The sequence below is a fragment of the Pyxicephalus adspersus genome, chromosome 2, assembly GCF_032062135.1.
Source record: "Pyxicephalus adspersus chromosome 2, UCB_Pads_2.0, whole genome shotgun sequence".
Classification (NCBI taxonomy): Eukaryota; Metazoa; Chordata; class Amphibia; order Anura; family Pyxicephalidae; genus Pyxicephalus; species Pyxicephalus adspersus.
The window spans coordinates 73,590,815-73,605,220 of record NC_092859.1 but is presented as its reverse complement, the minus strand read 5'-3'; the positions used below and the strand labels follow the sequence as shown (position 1 = coordinate 73,605,220).

Below are 14,406 nucleotides of genomic sequence, written 5' to 3'. Positions count from 1 at the left end.
GACCGCTGTCTAAAAAAATCATTGATTGGAATGTCAGCAATGGGGGATACAGATAGCAATTCAATCCAGAGGTGTTCTGACCCTGCCCCACTTTAAAAAAAAAATGGAAGCCCACTTTAAACCCGCAACCCTTTTTTAATGCAATTCATCAAGCCAGTATGTTTCATGATTACAGGAGAGAGCCAAAGCTAAAAATGTGTCCTTCACCCTCACATATTCCTGGCATGCATTGCAGAGGTAAAAGGTGAATGACCTTTTTGCTGCTGTGCAATCAAAGCGTACTAAAACTTCCTAACCTTTGCCTTATCCATTTGAGCTTAGTGACTTGTTTTGTGGTCATCATGAAGCTTCTTTTTCTACTCTTTTTACTAAGTCTTCTAGTCGTTGCTCAGGCTAAACCAGTAAGTACTTTTTGATACCTTTTGATACCTTTTATCACAACTGTGTATTTGTTTTTTATTGTAGTGTTACTGTATGTGGACTCATATTTACAGTATATTAAAAACTGATCTATAACATTTTGTCTGAGAATTTCTGAGTCATATCATAAATAATTAGGTTTGCATGAAGTGCTTTTGGGTATTTTACCAGGTATGTGAACTCTACATGGTAATTTTCAAGCTGTTTAGATATAGTTTTGTTCACATTACATTGTCAGACACTCTTTAGGGTGTGGACCAGAGATGTAGAACTGCAGATCTGTTATTTACAGTATAATAATGATATAAGGGAAATCTCTTACCAAGAATACAATGCATAGAAAAGCAGTAATTCACAAATAATTTAGCATACTTCTGCCAAGATTGTCAGATTAATTTGAATAAAGCTTCCTGCGAGTAAAGCTCAGAAAACATTTAAAACAATAAAAAAAAACATAAATAGGAGGTGTTTATCTATCCACAAATTTGTATTTCTTTTTAAATAGTCCTGAAATTTAGCAAGTCAGATGACCTGTTTTTTTTAGCTGCAGTTTATTAACTTTGACATGTCTTGTTCCTCCCCTATCCTGTAATTGGATAGAGACAGAAAGAACATCAGATTGATTAATTTATTTCTTTGTTTTATTCTATCTGCATGCTCCTTTTGAATGTGGTACTACTGATTGGCTCCTTGTGCACCTAATTATCGATTCATAACTTCAAAGTATAATTTTCTATCACAACTTTAAAGTGATCAAAAACCTACCTGTGAACATTCATGAAAGCTGAACTCATAAAGGTGGAGTTGAAAAAACAACAGGAGACAATAAATAAACTATATAAGTACTATCTGTGCCTAAAAAACAGCAGTTGATTTTTAGGTAACTTTTGAAGTAGCATTCTATTGAATGTCATAACTGATGTGTGCATAACATTACCATAAGAACAATTACATTGCGTTTGGCATAGCCAGTTTTGAAAGAACACATGTTGATATTTTATAAAACAAAAATAAGATACAAACCCTGTTAGAGGTGGAAGTTATGAAACCAGGGAGAAGTGTTTTTTGGCAAACATTAGAACATTTATTTCAATTATTCAAATTGAGTAAAAAGTTAGACATAACTTAGCTGTAACATTAAAGGCATTCACATTTTATTTTTTTATCAATCCGGGTAGTCTCAAATGTTAAAAATCATTGACTGTACATAATAATATTATTGCCTGTCCCAACCATCCCCTGAAAAGCCAATTGGCAAAACATGTTGGGACTGAGACCCCACCCTCATTTATACCATCTGAGACAACAACTTACTATAAGTATACGTGAAGAGAGTGGGGAACAGGAGACCCCTCATTACGTCCTCTTCAATAGTAAATGGATGCAGCTGTTCTATAGTGTCCTGGCAAGGTGGATCACTAAATGATGTTGATGGACTACATACATGGCACACTACACGGCATATGTAATTAATATCTATGCCTCCCATAAATCAGTGCCCAGGTATTGAACACACTGCACAGCATTTTGGATGAACAAATGTTGGACCATTCTCTTTGATTTGTGATGGTATTTGTTTATTCAGACTAATTATTCATATATTTATTTTATTCTAGAGGCACAAAGAGAGGGAAAAACATAAATCGGGTTTGGGTGGATTAGGTATGGTATAATTCATATTTTACTTTATGAATATTTCATAGTCTTATTATAAAAATGTTGTCTTATAACATTCTTTTGTATGTCCCTCAGTATTAACAGAAAGTGGTCAGCTGTGCCATTTCCCATTCCATCATGCCCGCATGGTACACCACACTTGCATAAAAAGAGGAAAACCCAGGTTATGGTAGGTTACCTATTTGTATTACATACAGTGCAGTTCTGTGCAAAAAACATCAGTCTACCATTTGCTTGGAGTTTAAAGAAAATTGTCACATTTAAACTTATGCTGACCTTCATTTAAAAATGAAAATACCTTTTAATGCAGGTGCCCCATCCTACAGCAATGAGACTTGCAATGGTTTGCTATGATTTAGCACTTTAGAAAAATAACTTTTGATTGAATAAGGCTACTAGTTAAAACATCTGAATATCTGTATAATACATTGTTCAGTATTCACTTGGTAAAAGCTGAAATATATGAAGTATACACATTATTAGCCTATTGTATTTTATCATCATCATTAATTATTGGTTTTCAGAAAGCTAAGGCTACCCTCGAGAATGCAAATGTAGAATATGTTACTTAGGCTTTAAAAACCCGACTATGTTTTTACAGTTTCAACTGTATAACTGACATAAACTTATCAGGAACTTGTTTCCATATATATCCAGATAAAAATATTATAACAATTAATTACATTAGAATAACTACTAAAAAAGTGTACTCACTGAAAATATGCTAGTTTCCTGTTTTTTTGTTGTTTTTTAATATTTTTATTAGTTTTACAAGGAGATAATACAGTGTACAGAACAACACATAACAAATAGTACAACAGTACAAATACAAAAAAGTTCAAACATTAAAGTAAACATATCCAGTGAAAAAGTCAGAGCATTAAAAATATTCAAAAACACATTGTACAAAGTAAGCAATTGCAAATTGACTTAAACAACCAAACAAATACCAGTTTGGTGCTTCGTAGTTGATATCAATCTAAATACGCATAGTATTAGCAGCATGAGTAACTAGTATGGAGATAATTCCACAGCAAACCTTAGCGTTATCAAGACAGAGTTTGATCTTGTTGCTGCAAAAAACTCATGGCCAATATTGGGTCATCAAGTACTTTGGTTTCCCCTGCATACTCAATTTGGCCGGGTACATCAAGGCGAACCACGTTCCCAACTTAACTAAGTGGCGGCAGATAGGAGTGAATAATTTTCTTTTTTGAGCAACTGCGGCGGAGAAATCTTGGAAAATTAAATTTTCATCTTATCTACTTTAAGCTCTCTTTGCTTACGATAGGCTCCAAGTACTGTGTCTTTGTCCAAACCATGAAAAAATCTGGCAATACCTGGTCTTGGTTTATGAGTTGCAGATGGATGGTCAGGGCCAATTCTGTCTACCCTCTAAAATGCCCTGATAAGATAAGATAAACAGATAAAACTTTTGTAGATCCCGGCCCTTATAATCCTCGGGGAAGCCAATAAAACAAAAGTTGTATCTCCTATCGCCATTCTCTAGCTCTTTCATTTTCTAAGCCATAGATGCCAGTTGGTTGGATTGCATAGTTAGTTTACCTTGCGACTCAAGGAGTTGGTCCTTCAGATCGCTGACCCGTTGTTCCAGCTCCACAACTCTGGTAGTATTTGACGATATATTGGAAATGGCAGTTTCAATAGCAAGGTGAAATGATTCAAACTTCTTATCAAAGTATGGTAGAAGCAGGTCAGCGAATTCCCTGGTGGTACAGCCACTCGGTTGAGAGGGGCATGACGCTTCAGTCATGACGAAATCACACCAAAAAAAAATTAAACTCACCAGGGGTTTTCCCTTCAGTAAGGTGTTCCTGCTGATGGGGTAGCAAGGAGTCCTGTTGGTTCCCAAGATGTTTTCCCTGGGGCTGGTACAGGGGCTGTATTACATTTTTCCCTCCCTTCTGCAGCAGCGTGAGGTGTCCTTAAATGGCCGCTGGGTGCCACATGGCCAGGACCAGAGCTCCGACTCCAGACGATGTGGTGGCAAACAGGGCTAAAAATAGAGTCTGCTTCCACCTTCCATCAGCTCCCGCGCTCGGTGTGCAGCTGTTCTGGGGTTTAAAAAACTGCTAGAGCAGGGATGAAGCAGGTTTAGAAGCAAGCCAGTAGGAGCTATAACACAGTGCGGCCACCTAGTTCAGCACCGCCCCCGGAAGTCGCTAGTTTCCTATTAACAACTAAATTATTATAAGAATACCAGATAGAAATGCGTAAACATACTGCACATCAATTTTTCTAAAATAACAGCTGTCAGCATTGCGTCAAGCCTATATCAGGATAACACTGTTAATAAAGAATTATTAACTGTTACTGTGAATTATTACTGTTTATACTCCAGATTCAATAATAAATAGGAAAGTAATAATTGATTTTGCAGTTATTTACCAATGTTCCACAATTCAATGCCCTTTTCTTTCAGGTAACTCCATATCTACATAGTTTCGAGTTAGACGTTTTATGTAAATATATTTCAGTTTATACATTGCAGTAATTTTATTGAACATAGATTTTAGTACCTTCTAGTTTTTTTTCTCCATAAAAGGCATTTATCTCTACAGCACAAGAGAAAGGCTATACCAAGTATGGGGGGCAAACAAAGTGCTTCATCAGGAAATAGCAATTGGGAAACAAATGAGCTGAGTGTTTATACTGTTGTGTAATGCTTTATGTCATGTCAGCGTATTGCTTGTCTTGCTTTAAGAGAGTTCAACTTTTTTTTCCTATTTGTTCCTAATTTTGAGGCTTTTAAGCTAGGGGCTCCACAGTGTTATATGTTTTGCCTTTATATGTTCACAGTTAATTTGCCAATGATTTTTTTCAATAGGTGTTCACTCACAAGAAACTTTGACAAAGACAAGCTCTGGTCATACTGTGTGGAAGGACCAAAGGTTACAGGTACACATTAGATGTTATATTTTTCCTATTTCTACAAGAAGCTAGTCTCTAACAGCTATAAAAACCTAGAATTGTTGTTACATATTGACAACTTCATCTTGTGAAATTGTACTTTAGGTAACCCCAAAGCCCCAATATCCCCAAAAATCCTTGTATTGCACTCCTGCACAATACCACAAAACCTTTGCAAGAAAGCATTTTAGATTGACCAAATTGAAAGCTGTGCACACATGCCGCAGTCTGATTAATTTCTCTTGATGAGCTGTACTCCATTGAGAAAATGGAGCCTAGAGGCCACCCTTATGAATGAAAGGCTCCAATGTGTACCTGTGCAGTAGGGGGTATACATAGCTGGGACATTTTCTTTGCAATGCTTTGCATTACTAGGCATGCCATGACCCAGTTCAACTGAAACTGAAACTCAAAAAAAATGTCTCTCCTTGTGGCAGCCAAATATTTAAATTGAAACTGTAAGGCAGTTTGCTTAACCTTTCAAGGATTGCCTGCACATCCACAGTCACAGTGGTCCTTAGGTAACTGGATTGGGTATGCTTTGCCACCAACTTTGTTAACAATTCAAAATATATTTTTACAATGTAACAGTTCTCATGTTTGATTTTTAAAGCACTTACTGAGCAAGCCATGGAAAAAGCAAGATTGACAGACAAAATCTTTTTTTCAGCTGTCTCCTCAAAGGCCAATGGTGTAATTCTAACATAAACCCTGGAAAGACTACTACTGTAAAATGCAGTCAGTGTTGCACAGTTTGAAAGTAATGAGTGTTGTATGAAATGACCACCAACATACCTTCAAATATATTTATTTTTTTGCCTACAGATATTACATTTTAATTTTTTAATTTGAACCAGGATGGTAGAGAAAGGTTAACATATCTCCCTTGTTTCTAATGCAGTAATATCTTAGAATGATGCTATGCAATATACCCGTTATATGTATCAATATTTGTTAAATATGGTTGATGTTTTCATATCTTTTGGTTACACTTTATTATGTATGTACAGATCACTGTGAGGACAACCCATGTGAACCCAGAGGTATATGCGAAAACACTTTAAGAGGTTATAACTGTGTGTGCCATGAGCCATACACAGGCAAGAACTGCAAAAAAGGTAAGGTGAAAAGGGTACCTCATAGACAGAGAATTGCAAAGATTTGGGAAGGGGTGTATGGTGTGAGATATGGTCATTTACATATATAACACTGTGAGGTTTTTAATCCAGTGTGAAAACCCATTAGCCTTTGAGGTATACATTGTTTTCAGAATATTGTGTTTTGCTTTGGCTGGATGATATGCAGACCTAAAACGGACAATTCTTTTGGCCATTAAGTAGTAGGTATCACGCTTGGGGAGACAAAACCTCCAGGGGCGCTATGGCTTGCACAAAAGTGCTGTGGGCCCTGAGAAGGGCCAAGGGGTAGAATCCAAGCAGCAACCAGGTCTTCTCCAGAGCTTTTATTGGTGAGGATGTTGCGCTGCTAGTTGATGCCAGGTTGTGGTTCTTGGACACACCACTGTGGGCAGGATAATGCATGGTACCAAATCACTAGGTAGAAGAATAGTCAAGCAAGGCTGGGGTTGAGGCAGGAAGCTAGCAAGAGAAGTCAGGAACAAGGGTTCAAGAACCAGGAATCCTGGAAATAGACACTGGTGACACGGGGGCCCCTGTAGACACAGGGGAACACAGGAGACACAGACGGCGACAGATGGCACAGGTGACAAGGGGATCACCACAGACGCTGGAGCAGCAGAAGAGAACAGGTAGGGAAATGCCAGACTGGGAAACAAGGAGTTAACACAAGAGCTAGACAGGGAAAGCACTGAATTGGTAAACACGAGTAGAGGACATGCTCAGCAGAGCATGAGGGGCCTTCGGCACCAGTAGAGATACCTTGGACGAACACAGAGTGCTGTGTCTGAGCTAGCTAAATAGCCGAGGCCGATTAAAAGACTTTTTCCTGATTGGCCGGCGGGAGGGGGCGATACTGAATAAATCTGGAAGAACCGGCACGCCCTGGTTCAAAATTGCCTGCATGCGCAGGAGACAGGCACTTGAGGTAGGTGTGACAGTAGGTAGTAAGTCTTAAGTCTGGTATTCAAAGTTCTGTTCCCCATGTTGTGGAATTAAGGTAAAAAAATCTTGGTTGCAAAGTCATACCCTCTTGTAATAGCCAGTATAGGTGAGCAGATGTAGGGCTTGTGCTGGGGGCATCAGTTTGAGATACTACTGAGATAATTTGGAGTTTTCTGACAGGAGCATTTGACCTGTAGTTGACTTCCGTCTGACGTGCTCTAGGTGGAATTTCCATTCTCATAGATTTGCATGCATAAGCCATCTGACACAAACAAGAGCCCATTAACTTAGGTCAATAGGAACCAAAGAAAAAAGGTAACATCAGGATAACTAAGATCTAGGAGCAATTGCTTTGAATGAGCTTATGATTACTATCTTAAAGGCAGGCTGCAATTGCTAACTATTTTCTACGAATGTTAACCTCTGGCTTCATTGTTTCCTGAATACCAAGGTAATTATAAATATTGTAACTTTGTTTGTTAGCAGCTTTGCAGAAACAAAGTAAATATAAATAAATGACAGAACATTATATTGAGATATATTATTATGAGATATATTAAGATAATAAGAACTAAGAATTACATATTAAGATAAGTAGGGTTGCTATCTTAGAGCCAGAACATAAACATAAAAATTATTCATTTGTTTATTCCATTATTCTATTTACCTTTAGACAAGTGCTATGATGAAACACTTCAACAGTACTTTGAGCCCCGGGATACATGGCTTCGATACAAACCCCCCATTTTGGAAGAATGCACCTGTGGCGAGAAGGGTACTGTTTGTAAGAAAACAACAGGCAAACGTGAGTTACAAGTGAATATAATAATAGTAATTTTTTTGCTAAAAAAGGATTACATAACATGAAGCATGCAGATGTTCAGGGAGAGAAAAATAATTTCAATAGTCTGAAATGTAAGCATTTTTATATATTTTTTTTGTTTATTTTCTTCTCTCATAGACTGCTCTGACAAAACATGTCTCAATGGAGGACACTGCCTTCAAAACAAACATGGAAAGGTGTGTGGCTGTACTGAGGGATTTATGGGACCTCACTGTGAGATAAGTAAGTACTAATATTATTCTACATATCAGTAAAGCAATGACCCATATTTACCCTACGATGTTTCTATGTTTATGAAATATTTACCTTGGTCTCGTAGATAAAAATGAAAATTGCTTCTCTGAAAATAGCACCAGCTATAGAGGGACTGCAATGGTCACAGTGACAGGCACACCATGTATAAACTGGGAATCTGACATTATTCAGCATGAAGTTTCCATGTATAGTGGAAATCAAGCAAAGAAATATGGGATAGGTCCCCATTCATACTGCAGGTGAGACATCAAGGTGAAGTATCACAAAATGCATAGAGAAGATTCTGTTGTTAACACTGACTAATAATGGATAAAGCAAATGTGGCTCAGGTAAAATGTACAAGATTTTATAGCTTGCTTGGGCTTCCTAAGAGGAAGATAGACTTGTACCAGGTACTAATAGAGAACATATATACAGGAAATAAACAGAAATACATAAGAAATAGTTGCAGCTTCACAGCATGTTTTGAAATTCTTTGTTTAGTTTGTCACTTCAACTAATCTCACCAGTAGTTGTGAAAATAGGAATTTGAACAGCTCTGTGTGTTAACTATATCACTATTTGTTCACCGTTTGTGAAATGCTTACAATATAGCTTTGCCACAAACCCCCCAAAAAATCTTCTTTATCCTCTTTTTTGGTGGGCAGACCAATCCAGGCTTGGCATTACCATGTTCTGTACACCTCAAATAATATCTATAAATAATTTTAAGCAAATTAGTTATTTAAATTGTTGGTCAGCATGACAGATCGCAAATCAACTTTTGAATATTTGAGTGCCACATACAAATAACAATCATGTGTAAGTATATAAGAAAATTCAATTTGGAGGGACTTTTTAGGCACTTATATGAAAAACTTTCATTTCATCATTTAAAATACATTGATAAAAAGTTTAATTATAAAAATGCAGTGCAAGTGCTTTAATAAGAGCATAAATAATTTTTGAAATGACATCATCTCACATATGTTCACATGGTCTCACATAAACAATATTTTCGACATGTTTCGCTGATGTATCCACTTCTTCTGGAAAATTTGGAGACCTGGTATTTTAATGTACACTTAGTTTAGACATAAATAAAATATATGAATTTGCAAGGGGATTTACCTAGGAATTTACTTTGTACTTGCTGGTGAGTTTAAAGTTTCAAATCACCACTAACTGTGGATACCCCCTCAAAATAGGCGCAGATCATTCAATAAGAGGAGATGGTACCAATAAGGCAGGACGCAAGGTGAAGAAATGTAATCAGCAACACCTGCAAGTATTAATGATTATTATAAAAAATGAACTACTAATGTATGTTGGCATCAAGCCATTTATAACAAATATGCCATTTATAGCATATACCTTTGTAACATATCTAAGTGTAAATGGAATCACATGAGCTGAATAAAGGGTGCATGAAAAGTTTGATTCTAAAAGTATAATATCTTGGCCACAAAACCAAATTATATTGTGGCAATTTTAGTTTTTTATAATAATCATCAATAATTGCAGGTGTTCCTGCTTATATTTCTTCACCTTGCGTCCTGCCTAATTGGTACCATCTCCTCCTATTGAATGATCTACGCCTTTTTTGAGGGGGTTTCCACAGTTAGTGGTCATTGGAAACTTTAAATTCACCAGTAAGTGCAAAGTAAATTCCTATGTAAATCCCTTTGCAAAGTCATATATTTTATCTATGTACTAAATTAAGAGTGCATTTTATTATTAGTGCTTCAAAAATATGGCTGTAGTGAAGTACAGGAATCTTAGATTATGTCTAAAGTCTGCTTCTTTTCTATATAACAGCAACAAATAAACATTTATTCTTATGCTGTTGAAATATATATATTCATGTTTGAATAAAATAGTGTATATTTTGTTATTAACAGGAACCCAGATGGGGACACCCAGCCTTGGTGTTTCATACAAAAGAATGAAGTCCTCAGCTGGGAACATTGTGATATCCCTAATTGTCACCAGCCTCTAGGTACAATGAAACCAACAGGTAAACAAGAGCCTTCTGGTGGATATTGTTTAAGTACAGCTAATCACTTCTGTAGAAATACTACAATAGCAAAACACCCATTAACAATAGGAGGCTTAACTTAAAACTTTACACATTTATGCTATATTTCATGATATACCAACTCTTTTAAGTCTACATGCGTAATCTTGTAACATATTTTCCAGACCTTCATGAATGCCAGCTCATCTCACATCCCATTAGGAAAATATTCTAAATGCAAGTTGTTCGACCTATTAGTAGAGATTCTTATGGTTTACTCTTACCTCTCCACTGATAAGTAGGTAAAAGTGCTTGGAAGCACTAAAACAATTTGTCTAGTGAATGCACAGTCTTTCAAGGTTTAGTTTTTGGCTGCTCAAACAGACCTGTTTTAGTACTTCAAGAGGAGGACTTTATGTTGATTTAAATGAAGTTAGTAATTACGTTTATAATTTTAAATTGTACTTGTTCCTGATATACCCTGGACCTCTCTGATAATGACTAATAATAGTTTTGATTGAATTACATAATCAATTTTTTATAAGTTTACCTCAGTTTAAAGCAGACCCTGCCTCCCCGTGTAAAATGCCTGTTACCATATTTTCCAGCATAAACATCCCACAACAAACAACCAGCCTAAGAAATCTAGCATTGTTCTGTACTCACTCATCACTTTTCTGTTGCACGTCTTGTCCCATATTGCCATCTTTGTCACCTATGTCTTTGGATGTTGGCTCTTGATGACCCCTCTCTGCCAACAGATGAAGCTGCTCCATATATTTTGCATGCCACATCTGGTGCAAGCTTTTTCAGTTGCTGAATAGCGCGAGGGCGTACGATTTCGGATCGCGAATACGAATGCGCGAGCGATCATCCGATTCTGCTTGATGAATCAGGGGCATTGTGTTTACAATGAACATGCTTCCTCCGGGATATGTAATGTGCATATCCCAGGGAGCTGCAAGATCATCCTGTCCATCAAACTCACTTGAGAAACAAGCTGAGATACAAGAACAGGTAAAGATGAAATATCAACAAAAAAAGGTAAATGATCAAAAAAAAATTAAAAAATGGTTTTGTTATTAAGAAAAGAGGACTCTCCAATCTTGACGTAACAAAACTTGTTAATAAGTTGAACAGTCTTTGCCCTATTCAAATTTAGGTTTAGTTGGGATTTAGAAATTAGAGCAATTATACTTTGACTTGGAACTACAGAATGATTAGCTTTCATATCATGGAGAAGGAAGAATATGTTGGCTTAAGTAAAACTCAGCAAAGAGAAAACTGGCAGGGTTGGTGCCACAAAAAATGCATTGTTAGACAACACCTGAACTCAGTGCATTTCTGGCAGGTCAAAAGTTTTATTCTGTATTTGTGTGGTCTTTAAATGAATAAGACATTCTGTGTATATAGGGTAAAAGCATGCATGTATGCAAAAGTATTTTATTTTTTATATTACACTGATATATCCTTTAAATACCACCTGCCATTTCACTGGAACAGGAAGGAGTTAATAACTGAACACAACTGATATTTTTAAAAAATAGTATTTTTTTTTGTATTGTTTTTCCTAGCAAGTCCAACAAAGTCATCAGATGCACCACGACCAACAACAAGCAAACCTCAGACACAAACCGATAAACCTCCACTAATAACGGAAGCTTCTAGTCCTGTTCATACCACTGTTCCCCCTACCACTACAGCAGTCACTAAAAAGGTCAATCCACTAACACTGGTAGAATGTGGAAAAAGGTTCCTAAAAAGTCCTTCTTTAACTCCACGTATTGTCGGAGGACTGGTGGCGCTTCCTGCTTCTCATCCGTATATGGCAGCCATTTATATTGGAGAACAATTTTGTGGTGGATCCCTCATTTCTTCCTGCTGGGTTGTAACAGCTGCTCACTGTTTGGAGCACAGGTAAAGAATATGTATTACACATGTACATAAACTATTTACCTGGATTCTATGTATCAATATATTTTTTACATTTTTTTTTATCTCTGGCATTATTTTGTAACTCTAAACAAAGATGTTTCCAAAATACAGATCCTCTAATATAAAGCTGTTCCAAAGACAAAGCGTCCCCCTTGTTACAACTGTGCTTTTATCTGACATGCTTCTTATATACAAAAATAAGGTTACCAGAATTGTCTCTTATACCTAAAGGGACTGTTATAAATAATACAAGCATGCCCAGTATGTGACAGCAACACATTTTTATTCATAATGACAGCCTCCACAATAATTCCAGTGTATGGTGAATCTTCTCATATGGCAGGAATAGGCCTGTGAGAACAGGAATAACGTGTGGAGGCTCGCAAATTTCTGTTGCACATGAGGCCTGAATCTCATTGATCTCTGAGTATCTTCATTGATGTTTTCTTGGTACTCACAGCTGTGGACAATTTAGAACTTTTAATTTTTCAATTTCAACCCTTCAATTTTTCAATAGTTTGCCTTTTTGTTTTTCTAGCATGAATTTTTATCTTAAGTATGCACTATTTTTTTCCAGGCCAAGTGTAAAGGCAATCACTGTGATACTAGGACAGAGTTTTTTCAACACTACAGATCAACGTACAGTAACATTTCCAGTAAAGAAATACATTCTTCATGAACTCTATTCAGACGAAACTTTTCAAAATGATATAGGTAATGTATGATCTCTGCATAAACAAACTTGCTATTTTATTTCATTATATAGAAGAATTCAAAAGATATACCGGTACTGAGTAGAAATTCAGCCATGTCCTGCTGAGTTTAGTCCTCAGCTGTTGCTTCTCCCAACAGTCCCTAGTGTACTCTATCCTATCTTTGGATCTGATGTACAGAACAGCCAGTAATGGTTTAAACTTTATATACTCTGAAATATAATAAACTCAAAAAGTGTATGTAAACTCCGATGAACTGATGTTATTTGAAACTAAGGGAGAAAATGAAGTCTCCATATCTAAGGACTTGTTACCTGTAATATATTACATTTTGTTCTTGGTTTATATTAATAATTGCAATGTCCCTTATGTTAATGTATGCTCATATTAAGCACTGGAGCCAATATAAGGATCAAGTAAGGAAGTATTATCATAAATCCAGGAGCAGGAGCAAAATTATGGAATATACCACAGAATAACGACTATTATGTTTGCTCCCCTCAGCACTGGTGAGACTACAAGATGTAAATGGAGTGTGTGCCCATTTCTCCCAATTTGTACAACCTGTATGTTTACCACAGAACACCATGACAGCTGCATCCGCACAACATTGTGAAGTGGTTGGTTGGGGTCATCAGTACCATGGTACGTAAATAACTGAATGTGCGGTCCTCAACTAGAATATAATAATTATTTTTTTTATAGTTTTACTAGAATTTTTTTATTCACAGGGGCCGAGCATTATGCATTTTATCTGCAGGAAGCGCATGTTCCAATCCTTTCCAACGTACAATGTCAATCTCCTTCTTCTCACGGAAGTAAGATAATGGCTGGTATGATGTGCGCTGGCTTTATGGAAGGAGGTGTTGATGCATGTCAGGTAATGAAAAAAATGTATCGTCTTTTTAGTGTTTTAAGATTTTCGGTTAAATCAGCTTTACCTTAGGTAGAACTAAGCTCACTTCTCTTTGCTCCATCCTGACCTTTTTCTTCCTTCAAATTTAGGTTTTTGACCATCTTGATTGGCCGGGACAGAATGAAATACCCCACCTGCATGCTCATAGGAGTTCATTAATTTTTAGCAGCCAGCAATAATGGGATTGTACACTGAGTTGCCAAACCATAAAATGTTATGGTTTTGAGTTGCTTTGCTGCTTTACAGTCTGGGCAGCTTTAAGAAAGAATTAACTTTGATATCGTAGAATAGACTGAGAATTCAAAATGTGAAACTATTTGTCGAAATGTATCTTGTAACACAATCATGAAGCACACTAGTAAATCGAAGAAAAGGCTTGAACAAGGAAATGAAGGATTATTGACTAAACTAGTGAAAGCCTCGATTTGAATCCTATTGAATAGTTGTCAGGGATTTGAAATGGCAGTAATGAGCAGTCACCAGCAATAACCAATTAACATTTATTACCTGAATGAATTTTGCACAGGGTAGTGGTCAAAATGATACTACACGAATGTCAAACACTAGTTTTGGTATATAACTTTTTTGATAATGGGGGCAATACCAGTTTATGGGGCTGAACAGTATACTTTTCCATA

At 36.6% G+C, this 14,406-nt stretch overlaps 1 protein-coding gene across 1 annotated transcript in view; it reads left to right on the top strand.

Moving 5' to 3' along the window:
- Positions 1-281: 281 nt before the first annotated feature.
- F12 (coagulation factor XII) overlaps positions 282-14,406 on the top strand; it is a 16,344-nt gene continuing 2,219 nt past the window's right edge. Inside the window, exons 1-13 of the mRNA XM_072401003.1 lie at positions 282-401; positions 2,037-2,082; positions 2,173-2,266; positions 4,946-5,016; positions 6,039-6,146; positions 7,783-7,914; positions 8,071-8,175; positions 8,273-8,447; positions 10,089-10,204; positions 11,779-12,121; positions 12,717-12,853; positions 13,357-13,497; positions 13,584-13,732. Of these exons, the coding sequence (XP_072257104.1) occupies positions 342-401; positions 2,037-2,082; positions 2,173-2,266; positions 4,946-5,016; positions 6,039-6,146; positions 7,783-7,914; positions 8,071-8,175; positions 8,273-8,447; positions 10,089-10,204; positions 11,779-12,121; positions 12,717-12,853; positions 13,357-13,497; positions 13,584-13,732 (1,677 nt within the window). The 5' untranslated portion in view covers positions 282-341. The remainder of the gene's footprint in view (positions 402-2,036; positions 2,083-2,172; positions 2,267-4,945; positions 5,017-6,038; positions 6,147-7,782; positions 7,915-8,070; positions 8,176-8,272; positions 8,448-10,088; positions 10,205-11,778; positions 12,122-12,716; positions 12,854-13,356; positions 13,498-13,583; positions 13,733-14,406) is intronic.